The 26,928-nt window shown below is 39.9% G+C and overlaps 1 protein-coding gene across 2 annotated transcripts in view; it reads left to right on the forward strand.

Annotated features, from left to right (window-relative positions):
* ZMPSTE24 (zinc metallopeptidase STE24) overlaps positions 1 to 26,090 on the forward strand; it is a 42,989-nt gene extending 16,899 nt beyond the window's left edge. The window contains exons 7-10 of one of the 2 annotated variants that reach the window (XM_082687063.1): positions 5,050 to 5,234; positions 17,798 to 17,902; positions 21,219 to 21,362; positions 24,366 to 26,090. In XM_082687063.1, coding sequence (XP_082543189.1) covers positions 5,050 to 5,234; positions 17,798 to 17,902; positions 21,219 to 21,362; positions 24,366 to 24,590 — 659 coding nt within the window. In that variant the 3' untranslated portion in view covers positions 24,591 to 26,090. The remainder of the gene's footprint in view (positions 1 to 5,049; positions 5,235 to 17,797; positions 17,903 to 21,218; positions 21,363 to 24,365) is intronic. The other variant, XM_082687064.1, reaches the window with a different exon arrangement.
* Positions 26,091 to 26,928: the final 838 nt, after the last annotated feature.

Consider the following 26,928-nt stretch of genomic DNA (forward strand, 5'->3'; position numbering starts at 1 on the left):
GTCTAGTCTATAAATACTTTAGACTTTGTGGGCCACATGGTCTGTCTCTGTCACAGCTGTTCAACCCTTCCTTTAGAGTACAGAAGCAGTCACAGATAATACATAAACAAATGAGCATGGCTGTGTTCTAATAAAACTTCATTTATAAAAATAAGTAGCAGAGTAGATCTGGCCTGCAAACAATAGTTTGTCCATCCCCTCTCTAAACTAAAAAACAACAACAACAACAAAAAAATATCACCAGAGAAACAGCTGTATTGGATGAAGGAGTAGAAACTGAGAAGTAATCATGGGATTGGGGAGAATAGAGATGGCCACAATGGGAAAGAATGAATTAACAGTGACTAGAAGAGTATAGAAGTCTCAGACATCTAGTGGTTCTGAGGTAACAGCCCAGCTAATGGCACAGTTGGGACATATCTGGCAGAAATGGTAGAATGACAATTCCTACTATTTTTTAGGCCCTGAGGTCACTGCTTTTAGTTAATAGTAAACTAGAAGTCTATCAATCAGTACAGTAGGACTGTCTTTTAGGGACTTTTACTGATGGGGCAACCTAAGTTGCTTATCACTTAAGGGATAATCAGATAATATGAAACGACAGCTAATGATATCACAATAGAGGTAATTGATAAGATGTGTAATATATACTGTCAGTGCCATGTGGTTTTAGATGAAATAGGGAAGGCTTTATGGAGAATTATAACATGAGCTGGTACTTTATGGAATATCAGGATTTAGCCTTTTATTCATCGCTCCCTGACCATCTTTCAGGGCCAGCCCACACTTAAGGCAGGAAGACAAAAAAGCCACTGGATTTGATCTTTGTGCTCCAAATCATTATGAAGAGTGGAAAGTATGTGCTGGGGTGCAAGCAGACTCTGATAATGATCAGACATGGCAAAGTGAAACCGCCAGCCTTGAGGAAACCTCACATAGAATATTATGCCATATTGGTCAGAACTGGTGTCCATCACTACAGTGGCAGTAGTACTACTGAATTGGGCTTAGAAAATGGGAAGTACCGTGGAGTATGCACCCTGCCTGTCATTGCTCTAAGTGATTCTCATATCATTAGAAGCATGCCAGGACAGACTGGTGAAAAGTGAGTCATACAAGGCTTTTTCTTTAGTAAAACTGGCCAGAGCTCGTTTTTTCTTCAAAAAAAAAAAAAAAAAGAAAAAAACATTGAGTAGTTGGAAGGTAGCATTTCAGAGGTGAGGCTGTGGGGTCAATAGGCTTTTATCCTGGTTTTATCACAAGTTACCTGTTGTGACTTTGGTAGCTTACCTTTGCTAAACATGAGTTTACTGGTCTGTAATGTAATTTTAAAAACAATAGTAATAATGCTTAGAAATATTTTGAATGATTGTTATTACTAATAATAACAACATACATTATGGATCTGTAAGTTGATAGGGATATTGTCGTGAAAAACCAACATTATATTCTAAAAAATTATCAGATAGCAAGTGTTGTGCAGAGAATGAAACTAGTGTGATGTGATCAAGGATGACTGAGTAGAGAGATACTTTAGATTGGGTCATCAGGCAAGAGCTCTCTGAACAAATGAATTTGAGCTGACGCCTAAAGGAAGAAGCCATCCATGCTGAGATCAGTGGGAAGACCTTCTAGAGCTTTGTGTCGGCAGGAAACAAAAGAAAGCAGGAAACAAAAGAAAGCCGAGTGTGGCTATAGCACAGCAGGAGGGTGTGAGGACACGAAGTGTGAGACACAGGCAGGAGTCAGAACACATAGGCCTTGGTGAATCAGGAGAAGAGCTTGGGTCTTATTGTAAATTGGGGGTGGGGGGAGGGAGCCGTTGAAGGTTTTAGTGACATGGTCTGGTTTGTAGTTTTTAAATACTGTGGGTTGCTCTCTGGAGAAGAGATTGTAGTGGGAGGGCTAGAGTGGCAGCCAACGAGCTGTTCGGAGGCTGTGGCCATGGTCAGTGCAGAGATCAGGCGGCTTAGATTAGGATATTACAGTAGTAATCTATGCAGAGAAGTAGATGCACTGGGGATCTGGTTCAGAGGGAGAGTTGAAGAAATTTACTCACAGATTACCTGTGAAGGAATTGGGGAAACAGAGGCATTAAGGGTAATGACCTAGATTTTTGACCTGAGCAGCTGGATAAATGGTGGTTTACAGAGATGGGAAAACTGAGTGAAGAGCAGGTATGGGGGTGGGGGGATTAAGTTCTGTTACATGTTGAGGTATCTGTTGAACACTGTATTAGAGTTCCTCAAGCAGTGGTTAACTCCGAGTAAGCAGTGAGCCAACTATGGCTGATCGAAGCAGGAAGATTTCTTTCTTTTTTTTTAATTTTTAATTTTTTATAAACATATATTTTTATCCCCAGGGGTACAGGTCTGTGAATCGCCAGGTTTACACACTTCACAGCACTCACCAAAGCACATACCCTCCCCAATGTCCATAACCCCCCCTTCTCCCAACCCCCCTCCCCCCAGCAACCCTCAGTTTGTTTTGTGAGATTAAGAGTCACTTATGGTTTGTCTCCCTCCCAATCCCATCTTGTTTCATTTATTCTTCTCCTACCCACTTAAGCCCCCATGTGAAGCAGGAAGATTTCTTATCGAGACAATCTTTGATAGCTCACAAAATCATCAGGAAGGTTAAGTTTACAAGCTTGGAAAGTGGGCTATTCCCAGGGAGAGTCGGAGCTCAGAATCTCACTGTAGAACCAGTCTGCTGACAACCCTGCTGTTGCCTCCTGCTGTCGAAATTGGCAGTTTGCTCTCTTAACATCCTACCACTAGCACCCATGGCATTAATTTCTCACTGCCCTGCTTCTTTGCGTAATTAGCTCAATCTTCAGAGTCCCCAGTGGGTGCATGTATCTGATTGACTGAGCCAGGGCGTGGGCCAGTTGCCAGGAGTCTCCCACAACACTTACATGGTGAGAAAGTCTCTGTACACTGAAAGGAGAATTTGACACTAGGCAGGGGAAAAGCACACACACAGGCATACACACACAGGAATATAAACAACAAATCTGCATTACAGACATCCCTGTGGAGATGTAGGGAAGGCAGATAGGCAGCTGGATATATGAACCTGGAGTTCTAGGGAGAGGTTAGGGCCAGAATATTGATAGGAAAGCATCTGACACAGATGCTGTTTAATGCCATGGTTGGGGGCATTTAGAGAAGAGAAGGGGCTTCAGGTTGGAGTCAACAGGAAAGGAAGAGCCAGTAATGGTGGCTGAGGAGGAGAGACCACGGAGGTAGGAAGTCCAGGAGAAAGTGGTATTTCTTTCGAGATAGGAGAAGAAAGTCTTTCGAAGCGGGAGCTGTGTCAAGTGCTGCTGAGAGGTGAAGGTAAGACATCATTAAACAGAAAGACATAGATGGCAATGCCTTACATTGGTTTTCAGAGTTCTTAAGTATATTACTTCAAGTGACCTCATCAACCCGTTCTGTAAACGCTCATTGAATATATATTATATGCCAGCACAGTGATACAAAATGCTTATGGTATAGGGCAGGGACTCCTATAAGCTTTAGTGACTGTAAGTTTGTTCAAAGACAGAATCTTGGGCTCCATTCCCAGGTGTTTTAGTATCTACTTTTAACAAGTGCCCCTAGATGATTCTCGTATAAGTATTCCTTGGGCTACACTTTGAGAAATTTGGACCAGTGGGAGATATTAAGACATTAACTTTATTTTGTTTGTAAGTATACAGTTTGCCTGTTTCCATAAATAACTTAAGGCAGCTTTTAAGAAATACTTGTACTTAAAAATTAGAATCGGAGAAGAGAGAAATAAGAGAGAACTGTAAGACCTCTGATGACACCTGATACTCCAGATACTGAGGTCCTATACCACTGTCAGAATTGGACCACATGTTTGGCTCTTCTAGGCAATGAAACCAAAAAATGAGATAGTAATAAAATAAATAAACTACTACTTATTAAAGCCTTCCTAAATTCTAAACATACTTCAAGCATACTGCTATATATGTAGAATATGTATTTTAAACCTACTGCTAACCATAATTTATATTAGAAGTATGAGTAGATATAGAATATGTATTTTCTGTGAGATATCTCAAGTTCTCAAGAAAAACAAATGTTTTATCATTTATTTAAAAAAAATGTGTATAAGTAATAGTAATAGTTTGTGGATCAGGCAGTATATGGATTGATTCGCTTAGAATTTATCATGTAATCTTTAATACAGCTCAGTCAGGTAGAGATTAGCCTCATGTCATAAACTGGTAAAAAAAGATCAAGGAAGTTAAGGAAGTTTCTTACATTTACACAACTACTACATGGCAGAGCCAAGATTTGAACCCAAAGTCTGCTCTTAACCACACAGGTCCCTGCACAGTGTAGAACATTTAGAAAATAAAGAAAAATATAAAGAAGCAAATTAAAAAATTAACCACAGTTAAGCTCTTGTTAGCCATATACTGTTAGGTATGTTTTTTTCCTCAGTCTTTTTAAAAATAGCTTTAACTTTTTCTAATAGAAGTAAGTATACTTATTTTTAAAAGCCTTGAAAAGTATAAAGGAGGGAACAAAATCCATAGTTCTAGAAGCCAGTGGTAAACACTTCACTATTTTGAAATATGTCTTTATAGACCTTATGCTTTTCTATTTACATATACTTTTTTTCCATGACAATAATAAAACTACATATATATATGTTTTATATCCTCCACAGTATATTGGTGAGCTTTTTCCTGTCTTGTTAAGATTCTTCAGAAGTATTGCTTTATTTCTGGCTGGTTAAAATTCCATTTCATAGCTCTACCATAATTTAATCATTCCACTACTATTGGATATTTAGACTTATTTACTTATTGCTATAAAGCTGCGACGAGCACAAGTATTTGTTTGCAAAACTTTAGGGAAGCAGACGCTCTCCACTGCAGGTGGTGATTTATGTTGATAACAGTTTTTTCAGGTATTAAACAGTTTGAAAATGTTAATGTCCTTTCCGGTAATGCAATTTCTAGGAGTCTCTCCAAAGAACCCCAAACTTTTTAATTATTTTCCATGCTTTGAACTGTCTTTTCCTTAGGATCTAAACGCTCTTCCCACAGCAATGCTTATTTTTATGGCTTCTTCAAGAACAAGCGAATAGTTTTGTTTGACACTCTACTAGAAGAGTATTCTGTACTAAACAAAGACATCCTGGAGGAGTCTGGCATGGAACCCCGCAAAGATGGAGAAGGGGACAGTGAAGAAATAAAAGCTAAAGTTAAAGTGAGTTCTTCTTTTCCTAAGAGACCCTGGCTTCGTTTTTCTAAACAGTTCCTATGACAACTCAAAATAACACCAGTTTCTATGTAGTGAGCGGTAAATTCAAGGAGACTGTCAGATAAGAATCCCATGGCCCCTTTATAATTCTGGTATTTGGGAGAGATTATCACTATTATTATATGCTAACTACCTTGCAAGCTTTTGCAGAACATACACATGAAACTTGGAAGCAGAAGATAGGAAAATTCTTATGACTATAAGCTATCTTTAAAACAGGGACATCATATATATTCCTTATATATTTATGTTCAGAGAATTCTCCCAAGCAGGATAAAGAGAAGATAAACATTTGATTTTTAGCTCATTGAGACACGCTAATGATAGGCTTTGGCACTGGAGAGACTTGGATTTGAATCCTGGTTCTGTCATTTAGTAGCTGTGTGTCCTTGGGTACACTGTATAGTGTGTGATCAGTTTTCTTTTGTTTGTTTGACAAATATATATGAAACACATTTTGTGCTGAGACACTTTGCCTGGCACTGGAAGTGTAAGAATAAGAGGGAAACTTCACTCTCAAGGAGCTTATGGTATAAAGAGAAGAAGCCCAGTACAATATGATAATTGTAACAGTGAAGCTGTGTATCCCGGATGCAGCGGGAGCACAAGAGAAGACTTTTATTATTTTTTTCTTTTTTGAGAAGACATTTCTTAAATCTGACTTAAGTCTCAGAAACTTTTTCTGATTTCTTTCCTGGATGAGGTGAGCTGAGGCTGATAAGCAAGATCTCAAGTATCAAGACTAAATGGGGGAGAAGGGATAGTGATAAGAAACAACCCAGATTTAATCAGAGACAGCTGCCAGTATTTGTATATGTATGGGAATGTACTATTGGCTTTGGTGTCATTCAGAGATGATTTTGAGTTTATGTAACTCTGGGTTAAGCTCTGTTCTGGATTTCTTTCTTTTTTCTTTTTTTTTTAAAGATTTTATTTATTTATTTGACAGAGAGAGATGACAAGCAGGCAGAGAGGCAGGCAGAGAGAGAGGAGAAAGCAGGCTCTTTGCTGAGCCGAGAGCCCGATGTGGGGCTCTATCCCAGGACCCTGAGATCATGACCTGAGCCGAAGGCAGCAGCTTAACCCACTGAGCCACTCAGGCGCCCCTGGATTTCTTTTTTTAAACAATTTTATTTTTAAAGATTTTTATTTATTTATTTGACAGAGAGAGATCACAAGTAGGCAGAGAGGCAGGCAGAGAGAGGGGGGGGGGAGAAAGCAGGCTCCCTGATGAGCAGAGAGCCCCATGCGGGGCTCGATCCCAGGGCCCTGGGATCATGATCTGAGCCGAAGGCAGAGGCTTTAACCCACTGAGCCACCCAGGTGCCCCTGGATTTCTTAACTAAAGGGTGATACTAACAGGGTTTCTCACCTTGGCACTGTTGACATTTTGGGCCAGGTAATTTTTGTTGTGGGAGGGTATCTTGTGCATCATAGGGATGTATAGCAGTATCCCTGGTCTTTCCCCACTACATGCCAGTATCAACCTTCCCTACCCCCGACAATTGTTACAACCAAAAATATCTCCAGACATTGCCAGATGGCCCTGGTGGGGGATAGGGTAGGGTTTGTGGGGCAAGGTCATTCCTGGTTGAGAAATACTGGGCTATAGATGCCTGCCTTTTAGGGTTGGGAGGTAAATGAAACAGTATAGGGGAAATACCTTGTACTCCATTTTATACATTTTAACTACCAGAAAATAATTATTATCTTTTGAACATCCATTTTGATGTTAAAAAAAATAGTCAAGTAAAGTGCCTAACCTATCATAAATATGTACAGGAGGCAAGAGTCTGTGAAGGGATTAAGCATTGGGAGAGGGCTAACTGCTTTGATTTTGCTTGTTTTTGAAGTGGGGTTATCCTGCCAGTTAGGATGATGGAATAAAAGTCACTTTGGTCTGAATAAGCATCCGATTTTAAGCTAGGAAGAGATTCTTAAGGTCATCTTATCAGTAGGAAAACTGAAGTCCAGAAAGGGTAACCCAGAGGCAGCATGGCGGAATCATGTAAGTTGAGCAAGTCAGGCTGCTTAAGAGGTAACTACATTCAGGGGTGTGGGGATGGGGGCAGATAACATCATAGTCAAACAATGATGTTAGGTAGTGGTCCATTCCAAACAATGTAATGAAATTACTGACCTTTAGTATCTAGGGGAACATTATTCTTTGGCTTAAATCCTACAAAAGATTAGATAGTCTTTAGAAGTGTTTTGAGTGGAGTTTGAGTTATTTTGCTGACTTGAAAAGCCTGCTTAATTTCATTGATTAACTACAAATTTTTAGCATCTGGATATAGATTACATAACAAAGATACATTAGACATATCCTGCCCTGAAGAACCTGTAGTAGGGGAGACTAGCCATGAATACAAATAGCCCATAAATGAAAGCAGGGTGTGGTAAAAGTGACTGTAATAGTGTGGCCTTTAGAAGTTAAGAAATTACTGAGAATTCTAACAGACAGTTTTCTTAAAAGAGAAGATACTGGCCTAAGTAGAATTTTGACTGGGAATGGGGCTTTTCGGGTTGAAGGTATGGAATGAATAAAACTATAGAGATTTAAAACAAAACAAAACAACATGGTAGCTCTCCTAAGACTAATAATTATATGGATTTTTATAGATGGAGATAGAAAGGTAGCCTAGGATCAGTTTGTAAAATTCTTCCTGAAGACATCAAGCGGTTTCCAGTGGCCTGGAAGGGTTAGATTGATTTGGGTAGGAGCCAAAGCTTTCTTTAGGAAGATTACAGTTTAGTGGCAGCATACAGGATGAGCAGACTGGAGGCAGGGTGACTTCTAGGGGCCTATTGCATTAAGGTAATCAAGATAATGAGGGTTGGGGCGCCTGGGTGGCTCAGTGGGTTAAGCCGCTGCCTTCGGCTCAGGTCATGATCTCAGGGTCCTGGGATCGAGTCCCACATTGGGCTCTTTGCTCAGCAGGGAGCCTGCTTCCTCCTCTCTCTCTCTGCCTGCCTCTCCGTCTACTTGTGATCTCTCTCTCTGTCAAATAAATAAATAAAATCTTTAAAAAAAAAAAAAAAGATAATGAGGGTCTGCACTAGAGTGAGAATCAGAATAAGTGCAGGACTCATGGTAAAAAATGGATTTAAAGTACCTGATGATTGCTGTTATGGGGAATGAAGGAAGTCAAAGACTGACTCAACACAGAGAAAGACAAATAGCATATGATTTTGCTCATATGTGGCATTTAACAAACAAAACAAACAAGCAAGGAGAAAAAAAAGACAAAGCAAGAAGCCAACTCTTAACGATAGAGAACAAACTCATAGTTGCCAGAGGGGAGGTGGGCAGGGGGATGGGTGAAATAGGTGATGGGGATTTAGGGACACACTTGTGGTGAGTATTCGGTGTTGTATGGAAGTGTTGAATCACTACATTGTACACAAACTAACATAACACTGTATGCTAACTATACTGGAATTGAAATAAAAAATTTCATAAAAACAACAACAACAAATTGGACTCAACACTCATTAACTGTAGTGCTTTCCAGTGCATGTGCCATAGCTCTGTTTTAGGTAGCATAGCAGTATTTTAAATTTGAAAAGCTGTATATTTATTAAGGTACATTAGGACAGAGATAGAACTAGCATACAGCGATTTCATGAATATGGCCATTTAGGACAAGGCCAAGTTTTAAAGAAGTGAATTGGTTTAAAGAAAGCTATTGAGTAAATAATCACACAGAGAGCACACAGATGTAGCAGAAGTTTAGGAAACAGTGGTTTAGTCACCTGCTACTGAACGCCTCCTGTGTACAGTGCAGTGGGGTGGGAGGCTGCAAAGATGGTTTTCAATCTGGATGAGGGAGAGAAAATGAAGCATTTCTTTTTTTTCCTTTTTTCTTTTTTTTTAAGATTTTATTTATTTATTTATTTGTCAGAGAGAGCACAGGCAGGCAGACCGGCAGGCAGAGGCAGAGGGAGAAGCAGGTTCCCCACTGAGCAAGGGGCCCCATGTGGGACTTGATCCCAGGACACTGGGATCATGACCTGAGCCGAAGGCAGCTGCTCAACCAACTGAGCCACCCAAGCGTCCCAGCATTTCATTTTTAACAGAAGTCTAAAGAAGGAAAACTAAGTGATCTGAAATCCCTCCTCTCAGAGAGAGCTAGTAACATTTTGGTGAATGGTTCTGTATTGGTTATTAACATTTTAAAAGATTCTGACAAAACTTAACTCTGGCATTTTATCCTTCTGGAGACAGACAATGTTTGGAGCAACCTGTCTCGAAAGTAGTTTGAGTAAAAGGGAAAATAAAACTATAGAAAAGCTGCCCTTTTGGGGAAGAAAAGAAGTATGTCCCAGCAAGTACTAGGGTTATGTGTAGTGTTCCCAGTTAATAAGAGTAATAGAAAAGGCACAGGTCCCAGGGATGTGGGGTCGGGATTTACCCACTAATCACTAGCAAGATGATCTGAAGCAAGACATTTTAAATTTGTCAGCTTCCTTTTCTTCATCTCTAAAATGAAGATAATACCCCTCCCCCAGTTTGGTGGTATTGGGATCAAACAAGTCAGTGGGTAAATCTTGTGAAAAAGAAAGTGATAGAGAAAAGTAGAAGATGTGTGATAGTTCTCTTTATTCCATTACTTGAAGTTAGTTTGGGAAGTAAAGGAAATCTAATTTTGTCCAAGAATCTATCACAAGGAAGCAAGTCTTCTTTGTGTGGGAAGTGACCCTTTTTTATTAAGCTGTCGTCATTCCAAATCTTTGTGACTCTGTGTACTTTCTAATAGTGTCCTAAAACCAGCCTCATGCTAGGACACAGAGGCCTGTGCTATCTAGCAGAGAGCTGGTTCTGTGAAAGAATTCATAGTTCATATCGGGAAGCTGGCAGCTAGTGAAAACAGTCTGTGCACCGTGCTACCTTATCTACAGTGAGGCTACTGATAGCTGCCTTACTGTAGTGGAGAATAGTGAGCTGCATGTAAAATGCCTAATACATCCAGTGTCTGCACATAGGCCATTATGGAATGGGAGCTATTACCATTATTATTACTATTAAACCAAACAGCCACATTTTTGCTTATTATGAAAGCAATAGAAAAGTTAGAAAACATGAATAATTCAGCTGACCATAAGTATCTTACTATGTATTTCTCATCTTTATAAATTATCATTTTTTTTATCATTCTCCTACTGGATGTATGGATTGTTTCCAGTTTTTGGCTGTTAAAAATACTCTGTGAATATCTTAATATTATCTTAATATAATATTATGAATATCTTAATATTATCTTAATAATTCTGTGAATATCTTCATATGTGAATTCTCACTCTTTGTTTCCCCCTTAGAATAGATGTCTGTTAATTGGTGCTTAAAATTGGTACTCTTGCTTAACAGCCCTGGAGGTACAGGTACACATGTGTCTCTCTGCCTTTTAAAGAACTAGGTCAGTTTTCTCATTCTTTTCTTCGCCTACCAGATGTGCTCTGACCTAAATTCTAATATTTGAAAAGAAAAGAGATAATAAATGTCAATACTATCTTACAAATCTGTTTATCCTCTTTCTCATGTATCTACCCAGAGGAATTGGGGAGGGGGAAAGTGGTAGAATAAATGTGGCCCTTTGTGTTCCCATTAGGTTACATTTTTCTGAATTGTATAAAACAAAATCAGTTTCCATATTCATCTGTTTTTTTTGTACTTTTTTGTACTTTTTTTGTACCCTTTTAAGTAGCTGCTGTTTATTTCAAAACCCTTAGCCTTCACTTTCCTAGGATGCATATTCTCCAATTCTTTGTTGCAATATACTGTGTATGTCAGTAGATCAGCTTGTTTATTATTTGGTTCCAATCTTTGTATCTCTTTGATACTTTATTTGCTTTACATTTCAGTTATTGAGAGAGGTATGTTAACATCCTCTATTAATAGATTTGTCAGAACTGATATATTCCAAAGAAATAGTATTAGGTACATATAAATTCAGAATTAATGCATCTTCCTGATAAATTGAACTTTTGACCATTCTGTAGTGACCTTCTTTAATAATGCTGTTAAGTCATCTTTTTTTTTACAATTTTATTTTTAAGTAATTTCTACCCTCAACATTGGGCTTGAACTTATCACCCCAAGATCAAGAGTCCCATGCTCCACCAACTGAGCCAGCCAGGCACCCCTTGAGTCGTCTTTTAAGTTGATTTTGTCTGATGTTAATATAGCTACACCAATCTTCTTTTGGCTAAAGTGTGCTAGATGTCATCCATTTACTTAAAAAAAAATATTGAGGTAAAACTTACTATTTTTAAATGTACAGTGCCGTGGTTTTTAGTATATTCGTCATGTTGTACAGCCATCCACCACAATCTCATTCATCCTTTTACTTCCCACCTTACCGTCCTCTGTCTTAGATGCCATATACAGGGCATATACATAGGTTTTGTTTTTACGGTTGTTTTTATTTTTATTTATTTATCTTTTGAAGATTTTATTTATTTATCAGAGAGACAGAGCATGAGTGTGGGGAAGGGCAGAGGGAGAGGGACAAGCAGATTCCCCGCTGATTGGGGAGCCCCACATGGGCTCTATCTATCCCAGGACCCTGAGATAACCTGAGCCAAAGTCAGACGCTTAACCGACTGAGCCACCCGGGCGACCCCTTATGGTTGTTTTTAAATCCAAACTGAGAGTCACTATCTTTTTTTTTTTAATCTTAGTTTATTTATATATATTGTAATTACTGATATGTTTGGGGTTATTTCTACCATACTATTTTATGCCCTTTTCTTCTGTCCTTTCCATACCCCCACCCTAATCCCAAACATATACACGTACACCTTCCTGCTTTTTTTTTTTTTAGAGCTGTATCAGGGTTTTTAAAAAAAATATATTGAGTTGTTATTCAGGTTGGAAGGTTGTTGTATGATTGTTCTTTCAATGACTGCTGTTAAAAATTTAGCTTAACTTAATTTACAATTTAAATATCTTAAAATATATAACTTAAAATCTTAAAATCTCTAGTATCTTCACTGCTACCTAACCAAACCAGGGACCATACACACTTTAACCCAATTATTCCTTTCATCTTGTGTTTTAGTTTTGATTAATTTTTACCCCACAAATTAGCATTATTATTTTATACAGTCATTATTTAGACTTATCCCTATGCTTACCTGTTTCTTTGCTTATCATTCCTTATTCATCTTACACCTTCCTTTTAGACATAACTTTACTTTTTCTAGAAGTATATGTTGCTAAAACATTTCTGGGTTTTGTTTTTGGACATTTGGACATTTCTGGGTTTTGTTTTTATTTCATTCTCATTCTTGAATGTCAATTCAAGACTCTCTTATTGAGTTATCTTAGCACTTTATTTTTATTTTTAAGTATTTATTTATTAGAGAGAGAGAGATAGTGAGAGAGAGCACAAATAGAGGGAGGGGAAAAAGGAGAGGGAGGAGCAGACTCCCAGCTGAGCAGGGAGCCCCACCTGGGGTTTGATCCAGAACACTGAGATCACGACTTGAGCTAAAGGTGGGCACTTAACCACCATCTTAGCACTTTAAAGATGCCATTCTAGGGACTCCTGGGTGGCTCAGTTGGTTAAGCGGCTGCCTTCAGCTCAGGTCATGATCCCAGCGTCCTGGGATCGAGTCCCGCATCAGGCTCCTTGCTTGGCAGGGAGCCTGCTTCTCCCTCTGCCTCTGTCTGCCACTCTGTCTGCCCGTGCTTGCTCTTTCTCTGACCAAAAAAAAAAAAAAAAAAAAAAAAAAAAGGTGCCATTCTAGGGCGCCTGCGTGGCTCAGTTGGCCAAGCATCTGCTTTCGACTCAGGTCATAATCCCAGGGTCCTGGGATAGAGCCCCACATCAGTCTACTTCTCTCTTCTCTCTGGCCTTCCCTTGCTTGTGCTCACTCTCTTTCTCAAATAAATTAAAAAAAAAAAAAAAAAAAAGGATGCCATTCCATTACGTTGTAGCTTACTTTGTTCCTGTTGAAAACATCTCCTCTGGGCTTATTGTCATTTCTTTATAGCTCTGTGTGGTTGTTCTTAAGATTTCTCTTTGATTTTCATGTTCTGTAGGTACGGACTTCTTTATCTCAGTCCTACTTGGGATGTATTGTTGTTCCTATATCGAACAACTTAGATCTTTCCTGAAGTTTTGAGAATTCTAAGCCAATTACACATTCAAGTGTTGCCTCTTTCCCATTCTCACCAGTCTGTCTTTCTGGAATTCCAGTTAGGTGAATGTTACATCCATATCCATTTACATGAATGATACATACATAGCTCATTCTGTCTTCCACAAATGGTAATCACTCTTTTATATTTTCCGTCTTTTGGTCTCTACATTCCAGTGCACTGATTCTTTCTCTGGGTATATTTATTCCATTCTTTAACCAGCCCATTGTGTTTTAATTTTAAAGCTCTGTTTGTTTCTTTTTCAAATCAGTTTGGTTGTTTATGGATATCTCCTATTCTTATTCATGTTCTTTTTTTTTTTTTTTTTAAGATTTTATTTATTTATTTGACAGACAAAGATCACAAGCAGGCAGAGAAGCAGGCAGAGAGAGAGGAGGAAGCAGGCTCCCCGCTGAGCAGAGAGCCCGACGTGGGGCTCGATCCCAGGACTCTGGGATCATGACCTGAGCCAAAGGCAGAGGCTTTAACCCACTGAGCCACCCAGGCGCCCCTCTTATTCATGTTCTTAACCGACTGAGCGACCCGGGTGCTTTTAAAAGTATTTTGTATCTAATAGTTCCATTATCTAAAGTCCTGTGGAGCTAATGATGCTCTTTATTTTTTCTGCTCTTACTCATTGTTCCATCATTTTTTGAAGTCTTTGGCAGTTTTTATTTTGAGCTCAAAATGCGTCACTGATTTTAATCTTTAGGAATCCTGAGGGGTCTGAGTTTAGGGTGCAGTCCTCATTTAGAGGATTTGCATTTGCTTCTGTCATTTGTCCCCAGTGCTACCAAACCAGAAGTACTTTAATCTGTCACCTTGGGATGTTTCTGGACCATACCAATCATGATTTTGATTTTGATTTGATTTTTTTCAAGATTTTATTTATTTATTTGACACAGAGAGAGAGATTACAAGTAGGCAGAGAGGCAGGCAGAGAGAGAGGGGTAAGCAGGCTCCCTGCCAAGCAGAGAGCCTGATGCGGGACTCGATCCCAGAACCTTGAGACCACTACCTGAGCCAAAGGCAGAGGCTTAACCCTCTGAGCCACCTAGTTGACCCATGATTTTGATTTTGATTTAAAAAATATATATATTTTATTTATTTATTTGACAGAGATTACAAGTAGGCAGAGAGGCAGGCAGAGAGAGGGGAAGGGAAGCAGGCTCCCTGCTGAGTAGAGAGCCTGATGCGATCCCAGGACTCTGGGATCGTGACCTGAGCCAAAGGCAGAGGCTTTAACCCACTGAGCCACCCAGGCGCCCCATGATTTTTTTTTTAAAGATTTTTTTTTTTTTTTTTTTTTTGACAGAGAGAGATCACAAGTAGGCAGAGAGACAGGCAGAGAGAGAGGAGGAAGCAGGCTCCCTGCTGAGCAGGGAGCCGGATGCGGGACTCGATCCCAGGACCCTGAGATCATGACCCGAGCGAAGGCAGCGGCTTAACCCACTGAGCCACCCAGGCGCCCCCGCCCCATGATTTTTAATCAGAAGTGCTTTTTTCCCCCATTTTATGTAAGACTTGACACGTTTGGATGATTTTGCCACCGTATTTTTTTCTAGCTCACGTGATCTGACTCAGAGTGTAGTTCTTCATGGATTTGTGCAAAGGATCTCAATTTCAACTCCTCACCTTTGACTTTCCCTTACTTTCTAATGAACTAAACTATATGTCTAAAAGGATATTTATGGGGCTACTGGGTGACTCAGACAGTTAAGTGGCAGATTTTGGCTAGGTCATGGTCTCAGAGTCCTGGGATTGAGCCCATGTGGGGCTCTCTACTCAGCTGGGAACCTGTTTCTCCCTTTCCCTCTGCCCCCCCCCCCCCAACTTGTGTGCACACTTTCTCTCTCTTTCTCTCCAATAAATGAGTAAATAAAATCTTTAAAAAAAAATTTTTTTTTAAAGATTTTATTTATTTATTTGACAGAGAGAGATCACAAGTAGGCAGAGAGGCAGGAGAGAGAGAGGAGGAAGCAGGCTCCCCGCTGAGCAGAGCCCGATGTGGGACTCGATCCCAGGACCCTGAGATCATGACCTGAGCCGAAGGCAGCGGCTTAACCCACTGAGCCACCCAGGCGCCCTTTAAAAAAAATTTTAAAGAGATATTTGTAACCTGTTAATAAGCATTTTTAGATATCTGAGAGTTTTTCAGACTATTTAGTTACTAACATTGCCAGAAGCTAGCATCTAGTGGTGGGTATGTGTGTATGTTTGTGTTGATGAGTGATTATGTGTGTGTACATGTGTGAGTGTGTGAAAGATTACATTGTTCATTGTGTATTGCCACTATTTACATTGAATCTGAGAAGTTTATAAACAATTTTTTGTGGCTTAGTAAATGTATTTCATCATTAATAGGACCATCTGCCATTTATGTTTAATTATTTTGTGGTACTGTAATAATATGCAAGCGGTTACACATGTGTCAACTAAAATTACTGTATTTGATTAATGAATGTTGAATAATTTCCTTTTACATCCGTAGTTGTGTAGAAGTTGAAAGCACAGGTCTCTGGCACCAGACTGCCTGGCTTCAAATGCCAGACTTTGGCTGTGTGGCCAGAGGAAAATTAGTTAACTTCTCAGTGCCTAGATTTTCTCAACCATAAAGTGGAAATAATAAGAATTATGTCATATGGCGGTTGTGGTGTATAAATGAGATAATTAAGTATTTAGCACAGAGGGTCTATGTAGTTATTGTTTAATAAATGTTAGCAATTTTTGTACTTATTTTTTTCACCTTTCCTGGCCCAGTCTTCATATGTCTTGAAGGATTTCGAAAAAATTAAAATTTTCTCCTTATATAATGTCTATTTCTTCCATACTGCTCTTTTTCTGGATCTCCCATCTTAACAACTTCCCTCATATATCTAGTAATTCTTGGTTGTCTACTCCTTAGTAGGAGAATGGGATTAAAAACTTGATTGGAATCTCTGAGCTTGTCGATAAGGCGTGTTCACTTTGGGCTTTGCTATAGGCTGGCCTGGGTGGGCTTCTTGGCTGGACAACACCTGGTGTTATTATCCTCCAGCCTTTCCTGGTGGAGTGGTCAGAGTTCCCAGGGAGTACTCTTTTGATCTTCTGCCTGGAGGGTAATGTTCTGGGAGCCAGGTGCAGGGAGAAGACTGGGTCAGGAGAGAGGGTTGTCAGAATTCAGCATACCCTGCCTACAGCTGACAAGATACATAGTCTGTTGCTAGTGCACTCTAGCCCCCCACTATCCCCAACCCTTGTTTGAAAGGTTCTCTTCTTTAGCCCTGTCCAGAGAAAATAAATGTTTGGGCTCTTGCCACAATGAGGGAGGAGCAGTTCCCTTTTGGTGTGGAGTTGAAGAAGGAATCTGGAGCTTTAACCACTTCTGAAGCCTCTTGTACCCAATTTTTATTGTAGGGCCTTCCCCTTTTCTCCCAGTTCCAGAAGTACCTAGTATTGTTAGTTCACAAGCCCTTTGCATACTGTGTGGTGTAAATCAGGCTGGTTCTGTTTGGTCTACTGCTGCCTTGTGAGTCAGCTTTCTTTATCTGCTAAGTCTGTTCATAAGCCCATCTGCTTTCCTGCTTCCAGAATGTTGCTGTAGTCACCTTTCATGTTTTCCCCTTCCATGCGGGTTAATATCTTTTTAAAAAATTCCCTTGACTGTAGTTTTATGGGGGATTTTGGAAGGAGTCACATTAGTTGCGAATTGTGAATGTTCTTTCTGCCATCTTAACTTGGAAGTCTCAGTTTTTTAAAGGGCAATTCATGGTGTATTGGGGGGGATATCATAAGTGATACGTGCTTATTTGTAGGTAATTTGGAATATAGGAAAGATTCAGAACAGTTAAACATCACTATAATTATATCTTATAGAAAAAGCTGCTGTTAACATTTGATAAACATCCAGCTTGTTTTCTGTATTTGTGTTTTTATTTTACATTTAGAATCATTATTTTTAGTTTTAATTGGAATCATTATTTTTGGTTTTGTATCATGCTTTCTTCACCTAATAAACCATTCCCCATGTCAGAACATAATTTTGGAAACAATATGGCTGTCATATAACTTTGTCATGATTTATTTAAATATTGTCTATTGATATTTATACTTTTAGCGTTTTTTTTTCCTAATCCAAATTAGACTGTAAGCTTCATGAAATCAGGGAATATCTGTCTTGTTCATGATTCTTTCTCCAATGTTTAACCCAGTGTCTACCATGGAGTGATTCAGAGAATGTTTTACTAAGTGGATGAGAAGTTTTTACATAAAGGTCTGATTGTTTTCTTAAGTTAGTTAGAATTTAAGAAGGCCTCTTACTGGGTTAAAAGTCATAAACTTTTCGAAGGTTGTTAATTTATTTTCAATGCGTTCTTTGATTTAGAATAAGAAACAAGGATGTAAAAATGAGGAGGTGCTTGCTGTACTTGGCCATGAACTGGGGCACTGGAAGTTGGGACACACAGTCAAAAATATCATTATCAGCCAGGTAAGTGGTAGTGACAGTTCTCTTTTTTTTTTTTTTAAGGTTTTATTTATTTATTTGACAGAGATCACAAGTAGTCAGAGAGGCAGGCAGAGAGAGGGGGAAGCAGGCTCTCCACTGAGCAGAGAGCCCGATGCAGGGCTCGATGCCAGGACCCTGAGATCATGACCCGAGCTGAAGGCAGAGGCTTAACCCACTGAGCCACCCAGGCACCCTGACAGTTCTCTTTTTATGGCATGATAGTCAACGAAGGGGAGGTATGGCAGGCAGGAGAGGTGGTCTGGTGGAAAGGTGGCTTCATCCCACAGCTCCCTGACTTACTACCTGTGACCTCAGGCAAGTTCCTTAAGCTCTCTCTGTCTCCGTCCCAGTCTTACATCTTGACTGATGTGAGAATAAATGAGCTAAGGCATGTAAAGAGTTTGGAGTAGTGTGTGGAAGCAGTAAGGACCGTGTGAGTGTTTATTGCTGTTGCCACCATTGTGGCCACCTCCGGAGTCACTCAGCTCTAGGAACTGCGAAGATCAAAAGCCGTGTGCCTTGATAAGCTGGACGTTAATTAAAATGCTTTCTTTTTAAACTTTCTTTCTCATTTACAAGCCACTATTGAAGAGACCTGTAGTGGCTATAGAGAAGAAAGTAACAGTTCCTATAACATTCCTCCTCTGGGGTCTAAATCAGCTGTAAAGCAGCAGTTACCACAGTTGTCAGGCTTTGGGCAAAATAGCACTATATCCTGTTGACGGCTTCTGAGCAGATGTGGCCTTAAACCCAGTCTGAAGTGGGTGTTTGTTTTTGTTTTGTTTTCCTGTCAGAGGGGTAATGTGCCAAGGTAACAAGATTTGAGGGAGGCAGATATCACACAACAGCGTAACTGTCCAATCACCATACTGAGGAACTATATAAGGATCAGAAGTGGGTCTTCGTACTTTTCTAAAGGCCCACCGGTTCTGGTGACGGTCTGCATGAGAAGGCTTGTGAGCCTCTGTGGGCCCTTCTGTTGCCTTGCATCTTTCAGTAGAAAAATGAATCTGTGGCTTGAGGCTAGTTGTGTGGATAGATAGCAATAAGTAAGACAGTAAATAAGTCTAAATCCAAGTTTAAGTATTTGGTCTAAAGAGGAAAATCAGTGCTGTTTTCATAAAGGAAGGGGTGCAGTGGAATCAGGCTACCTCGAGGTAGTAGGCTGGTCTGTGTTGTGTGATGCCTGATCCAGGGTGGAGTTGACTGCCCCTTCTAATAGACTGTGCACTCAGCAAAAGCCAGTGGGGAGATGTCTGGGTTGTTGACTAATGCACTGACTCCAGCCCTGGCATCTTGGCCACTTTGTTCAAGAGCTCCTTGACCAAGTCCTAGAGTGGCTGGGGAGAGAAGCCGATTAACATCCACAGAGCGGGTATCTTCTGTACCTTATTGACAGTCTCCTTTACTGTGGATTCTTTTTTTTTTTTTTTTAAAGATTTTGTATATTTATTTGACAGAGATCACAAGTAGGCAGAGAGAGAGGGGGGACGCAGGCTCCCTTCTGAGCAGAGAGCCCGATGTGAGGCTTGATCCCAGAACCCCGGGGTCATGACCTGAGCTGAAGGCAGAGGCTTTAACCCACTGAGCCATCCAGGCGCCCCCTACTGTGGATTCTTTTAGTGAACATCCACTTTGGGCCAAAGTATTATCGTACTCTGGGATAATTTTGGAACTTTTTCCACATACCTCTTTTCCAGATCTTAATAGCCATCCTGGAGTTCATTCCAAGGCCTTGATCATTCAGCCATACCATTATTTGCCAGTGCTTATATAGTCTTAGGTCAGACCTTCTATCCTTCCAGACTACCTAAAATTTAGATAAACTACTTAAAATTTCCCTCACTGAGAGTATTTCCTTCACCGCTGTTTTCCAGACAAGCCCCAAGTGATTCTGTAATGCCACAGCAGTCCCCTTTCAGCCAGTGCCAGCATATTGTATTATTTGTAAAATGTGCTCATATTTTTTATCCTCAATTAATGATCATAGGGGGTTCCCCATGAGTAAGGGTTGATGGAGGGGTGAAGAGTGGCAGGAGTTGGGATACTGGGACTATGAGCCACTTGCTCATTTAACTTCTCTCTTCGTGGCATCCTTCATTCCTACTTGCATGTATACCACTTAGCCTGATGTTGGAGTGCTTCAGGGCGGAGCAGTTTCCTGGCTATAGTTGGGTCAGTTCAGGAGGGGCAGCTCAGAATGCAGGATGGTAGTGTCCGATGGTCAGGAATCAGTCTCTGGATGGGCCCAGTAGCAAAGCAAAGTTGTTTTTCAAAAGGCAGGTAGTTACTGACATAAATGGCACGCATAGCTTATAATCGTAGGGGCCTTCCCTGTGCATGAAGTTTTCTGTTGGAGCTTGTCATGTTGGCTCCACTGAGTTACCAGGACTGAATGGATCTGCTTGCACTCCTCCCTGGGCCAGCTGGTGAACCTTGTGCCTAGCTGCACTCTTAGCTGATAGCTTTGGGGTCATCGGGCAAATGGTTTGGAGCAGCATATTCACATATGGTACCTCTGGCCTTCAAGACCCTGACCTGCCAAGGGGAAGAATGGTATTTGTTCTCCAACCTTACTCCAGTACCCCTTTACTCATATTTTGGTGCAGACTTTTGATTTTTTTTTTCCTCTCGTTTATTGTTAAAGATACGGCTACACTTTTTTCTTGCACCTAACTACTCAGTACAGCTCCAGTGATCCTAAAGAGTATTCAAGGTGGGATGCCTGGTGGCTCAGTCAGTTAAGCATCTGCCTTCAGTTCAGGTCATGATCCCAGGTTCAAGTCCCACATCAGGCTCCCTGCTCAGTGGGGAGCCTGCTTCTCCCTCTGCCTGCTCTGCCTGCTGCTCTCCCTGCTTGTGCTCTCTCTCTAACAAATAAATAAAATCTTTAAAAATAAAAAAACAGTATTCAAGATTCAAGAATCTTGTTTTTTTGCAGCTTCCATATCAAGGTGAGGTGGAAGGCCTTGTGTCTGATTATGATTTAGTGCAAACAAAGCCAGAATCCATTCTATCCCTTCAATTTTCTACAGAAAGAAGATACTCAGTTGCTATTGGCCACTTCAAACCCTCAGTCATAGGAGGCTCCACTTACGCCTGTTCTTATAGAAAACTATACAGCTTTGACATTTGGGGAAGTTTTACTTTATCTTTCGAGAATAAGTTTTTCTGTGATTACACTAACACCATTCTTAGAATCACACCCTGACGTCTGATTCTAGTTTTTTCATGCTTCTGATGCCACAGTGAAATTAGCCTTATCATGTAGTTAGAAATTTTGTGTCTTTCTTTCTAGATGAATTCTTTCCTCTGTTTCTTCTTGTTTGCCGTATTAATTGGTCGAAAGGAGCTTTTTGCTGCATTTGGTTTTCATACCAGCCAGCCCACTCTCATTGGATTATTGATCATCTTCCAGTTTATCTTTTCACCTTATAATGAGGTAATGTATAATCGTTAAAATTATCTCACATATACCCTTGCATTTCAAATCTAGTACCTTTAGGATAGTGAAAGAAATAAAGAAAGCTATAGTGTTAACAAGTAGATGAAACAAAGTGTTTTAGTCCCTTGACTGACTGGTGGATCTAAGAAAGTAGCAGAAAAAGCCAAGCCCAAATGAACAAATGCTTGCATACTATTAGTGGGCGGAGCAGGGGCAGGGGAGTGGAGGACTAGACTGTGGTGGTAGAAACCTTGATCTAACCTATATCTCCGAGACTTGGTAGATGGAGATTAACTATTGGAATGCTATGCCCTCAATCACATATTGGGGCATGCTTGGCAGAACATGTTCTGTGTGTGAGGGAATGGAACAGTGATAGTTGAGTATATATATGGCTAGGTCTGGGAGGCTGTATGACACTGTTCCTCTGGTCTGTTCTCTGACTGCCCACTTCAGAACAGCCATGGGGGTCCCACCACAGGCCCTTTAAATCAAAATTGGGTGTATGATGATAAGTAGATTTTAAGAACCACTACTCAGATTGCTCAGTAGGGGGACTCTATGCAGGTGGTAAGGCATGGATTGATGCGACTGTGTATTAACAAATCTTATAGTGACAACATGTATGATATTTGATAAATTAAGCCAAATTAAGCCAAGAAATCATTAAGCCAAGAAATAATATTGGGGATTTTGAGATGTCTCCATTCAGAACGATTCTTTCTTTGAGACAGATTATAAAGATTTTGAGATAAACCAAATGTATCCTGTTTCTCCATTACAGAGGGGGAAAAGTTTGGAAAGAAAAATAGAGAGGAATAGATCATATTTGCGTAGCATTGTCCACATAAACTAAATTTTAAATTTTAAAAGTTTTCCAGAGCACTGAGATTTACTACCTTTAAAATCTTTTTTTAATTTTTTTTTACTGAAAATATTTATAAAAATTCCTTATGCAGTTTGTTACTGCTTAAAGAGGTTAGAGACACTTTTTTTTTTTTTAAGATTTTATTTTTAAGTGACCTCTATACCCAATGTGGGGCTTGAGCTCACAACCCCGAGATCAAGAGTTGCATGCTACACCGAGTGAGCCAGGCAGGTGCCCTGAGAGAACACTTTTTAATGTTCTGTCTACCATTTCTGTCTTCTGTCACAGTTCAGGCATGCCTTGGGACAGTGAGCTATGTATACTAAATGACCCCCCACTACTTTGCTTTTTGAGCAGTTATGCTGTTTATTTAACTTTTTTTGTCTCTTCCTTACTGTCAGGCTGATAATCCAGTACTGTTCAATGTGACTTTGCCTATTGTCATCCTTTTCTAGTTTTCATCCTTAACCTACCGTAGATGGGAAAACCAGATCATCAGACTCATGAAGTAGCAGTTACTAGATCTGGCCTGATTTGAAGGGTCCTATTCGAAGTAGAGGTGTGCACAGTATTAGTGGTTATCCTTTGTGGCAGCTAATGCGGCTGTGCAGAGGGTTTTTGTTTGCTGTTGCTTCCTTATATTGAGTGGTTGAGTTCACTTCAAAACCACCTAAATAAATGTTGGGTATTAGAGTAATTGGAAGTGTGATTAATCTGCAGAGATGCTAGCAACTGCTTAAAAAACCTTACTTAGCCCAGAAGATTTGTTTCAAAAGGACTAGATACTTAAACAAAAAAACGTATCCTTAATGTCAGTGTTTAAGAAAGCATGATAGGAGGGACGCCTGGGTGGCTCAGTCCATGATCCCAGGGGTCTGGGATTGAGTCCTGCATTGGGCTTCTCACTGAGCGAGGAACCCACTTCTCCCTGGGCCTCCACTACCCCTGCATGTGCCCCCACCCCGACAAGTAAATAAATAAAATTTTAAAAAAGAACCCAATATGACATTTTTTCTTTAAAAGAAAAAAAAGAGGCATGATAGGAAAGAGCTGTTTTCCTGGGAAAGTTGGGAAAATTGCCCTATTAAGAGTCTGGAAGCCTATAGCAAAGCAAGAAGGTGCAGGTATAGTATCTTCTTATGTTTTTACTTACATGTTTAATAAGAGATCAGATAGGTCGATAGGGACCAACCACATAATGATCCTGTCCTAAAAAAGCATTCAAGATGTAGAAAGAAATTGTAGGCAGAATTCAGATAATAGCTTTATATATGTTTAAGAAGGTATTAGGATCTCCCAGACTTTATTTTGAAGCTCTCTATCTGCTAGTAGCAGTGAGAGGTACAAATAAGAGACTTATTTTTTGTTTTAATGCTGAAGTATTTCAAGGTAAGAACTAGAATTCACGTCATTCATCCTGAAGTTCTTCAGTGTACAAAGAAATTGTTTTTTTCCTAGAAATTTGTATTTTCAAATGAAATTTGACTCCTTTGTAATGGTCATTCATCTTCAGTGATTGGATACATATTCTAGCAATGCTGCCATAGCTCAGGACACTGTAGAAAACTCAATTTTGAGGTTGTCATTGGAGGCTGTAGCCTCTTATGTGGAATTAGTGAGCAAAAATATGTTTTCAATAGAGAAAGAAAGAGTCTGAATGGAAATCACCACGACTTAACGCTGACACTGAGGAAGGCAGTATGCGTGGTCGGTGGAGCCACCGAGACTCTCAGTGCCAGCACCTTCTAGCTCTGTGACTTCCACTAAGTTACTTCACTCCTCTGAATGTCACCTTCCTCATCTGTGAAACAGCAGTAAGAGTAATGACCATGTGGGGTCGTTGGGGAATATGTACAGTGCCTCCCTCAGTGGCTGGCACATGGCAGATTCTTAAAAATTCATGTGTGTGTTTGTCAGAATCACATTCATTGGGATATATATCTGTTACTGGTCTGTTTGCTTGTGTGTGGGTTGGGGGAGCTCAATTAATAATTCCCCACCTCAGATTCCTTAAATATGAGTGATCTTTCTTTGGGCCTGCTGCTGTGCTTATCCTGAGCTAACCTCCCCTGCAGCCTTGCTCATGCCGCCATCGGGGGCAGTGGTTAAAACTCTTCTGTTTACTTTTTCAGGTTCTCTCTTTCTGCCTGACCGTCCTAAGCCGCAGATTTGAGTTCCAAGCTGATGCATTTGCCAAGAAACTTGGGAAAGCTAAAGACTTATATTCTGCTTTAATCAAACTAAACAAAGATAACTTGGGATTCCCTGTTTCGGACTGGCTTTTTTCAATGTGGCATTACTCTCACCCTCCACTACTGGAGAGGCTTCAAGCTTTGGAAAACTCAAAACAAGACTGAGGTGCCCAGGGTCTGCGGCTGAAGACATTTCTGATTATTTCTGTCCTGGCAGCATGTTCCAGCTCTTGATGTTTTTAAACATTTTTTTTAAAAGGAAAATTATTAAGTACAGAAAAACCCAGATTTAAATACATTTACTATCTCATGTCAAAAAATGATTTTAATAATCCATTTCTTAAAAAAAAAAACACCAGAAGAAATTTTGAGGCTTAATGTTTTTAAAAGGCATGATTTTATCTTTAGCATCTAATTTACCATCAACTTTTAAAATTACTTGAGAAAATACAAAACTTGTTTTATTTTCACACTTATATGGAATCTGCATATAATGTGTTTAGGGGCATATGTTGAAAAGAGGAACACCTCCTCAGCATCCTCTGTGTGAGGCAGAGACAGTGGTCCCAAATCATTGTGCTCATACTTAAGTTGAGATTTCTTTTTGCTTTCATGCTATTGTGATCTAACGTGGCCAATCAATGTTTTAAATAAGGAAGAAAATAATCGGTAAGGCTGGTGTTAATTAAATGAAAGCAGTGAGGAATACGTTCTACTGTTCTACCAAATTTCTGGGTTCCCTCTCTTGCTTCACACTGATCAGGAGCTTCTAATACTACTTTGAAATTATAAATTATGTTTAGAATGTTTTAAATCACTGGGTTTTGTTTTTGTTTTTAGGAAAATATCAGTCTTTATCTTTATTTCTACAAGGTGGATATGATCCCGTTAGGGTAAACTAGTATTTTTCAGAACCTTCAGCTTTTTCCTCATTTATACTCTTTTATTCAAAAACAGTACATCCTTTCACTTAGCAGAAATTGCCCTATTGAACAGGTTTTGCTATTTTTAAAGTGCCAGAATGTGGAAAGAAGAAGAAAGGAAATGTTAAGAGACCTAAGGGTGAAATACTGATGTTTCTCTTAAGGTATTTCAGGAAAAAATATAGTTTTATATCTCTTTCAAGGACAGAAGAGATTTGGTTTTTATTTTTGTAATTTTTATCAGGAGGTCATAAGTACTATTTAATCAGGCCTGATTCCATTTTTGAAAATTACAGTTCTTGATATGCAGCTAATTTTTATTTTCAAAACAAGTATCATGAAAGATTTCCAGTTTTCAGAGCTGTGTGTTTGACTGCTTCAAATCTCTGTCCATTTTCTGAATGAGAACTGACTTTGCCTAGAGCTCCCACTCTCTGGTAGTGTTTCCCTTCTGGGCATTTATTCCAAAGTGGAATCAACTGCACTTTGGTATCTGGCCAGAAAGTCTTTTACTCAGCTCATACTAGGTAATGTCTTTACATGGAAATACAATAAAAATAAAGGTCTAGTTTAGTACTGCATTATTTATTTTCCTAAAGCTAAAGAGGAGCAGTCTTTTGCTTTTATCCAGCATCCTTTATCCATGAATTCACGCTGTGATAACTGCCTTTCCTTCCTTCTGTGCCTTTAAATACAAATTTCAGTTCTGCACAAGTGAAACATTAAAAATTGCCAATGCAGATTGATGGACTTTGTCTTTGATTTGACAAAATTGTGTGTCATTTGTGGCCTAGATGTATGTTTATTACCCTGGAAGGGCTGAGGGCTAGTCATGAAGAGTAGGAAGCAGCAGCCCCACCACTGAGTGACGTTAGCGCCACCCGTGCCTCAGCCGCTCCGATACTCGCTGTACCGATACTCGCTGCATGTGCAGGGGCAGGACAAAGTAGATCCAGGCCTCAGGTAAAATGGCACGACCTCAGCGTGTTGATCTCCGAATCGAAGGTAGAGTATACGCTGCTTTTGTCTATCTTGGCCCTTTGCAGAAGTCTGAGAGCTTCTAGTAAACCTTACCTCTGTTTAGGATAGGAATAGAGTTCCTAGGATTAAGTCAATAATTTTAGTTCCACTGATGGTGCCAGCTTGCCCTTGGCCTTTATAGTCTCACTGTCATCCTTAATCCTTTGTGTGGCATTCCCCTCCCCGAGGAAGCCTTTTTCCGTTTGGTCTTCTTCATCAGTCCTTTGGATTCTTCTGCACGTATATGCACTGTGTTGCTTTGACTGTTTTGAGTGTTTTCTCATCACTAGCAGGAAGTTTACTAAGTACTACCTGAGAGCCTTACGTTCTGTCCTAGGTGCTGTGCAAAGAAAACACGACTGAGCCTTCAGTTCTCCACATGTTACTTAGCAAATACCGAGTTCCTGCTCTGTACCAAGGTGTGTTCTCTCAGTGCTGGGGGATATGCTAGTAAATAGATGATAGAAGAATTATTCCCTCATGGAGTTTACATTCTAGTGTGGAGGAGATAGGCAATAGAATATGTATATAATAGATATTAAACAGTGATACATGTTTTG

This window comes from Mustela nivalis, assembly GCF_964662115.1.
Source record: "Mustela nivalis genome assembly, chromosome: 10".
Taxonomy (NCBI): domain Eukaryota; kingdom Metazoa; phylum Chordata; class Mammalia; order Carnivora; family Mustelidae; genus Mustela; species Mustela nivalis.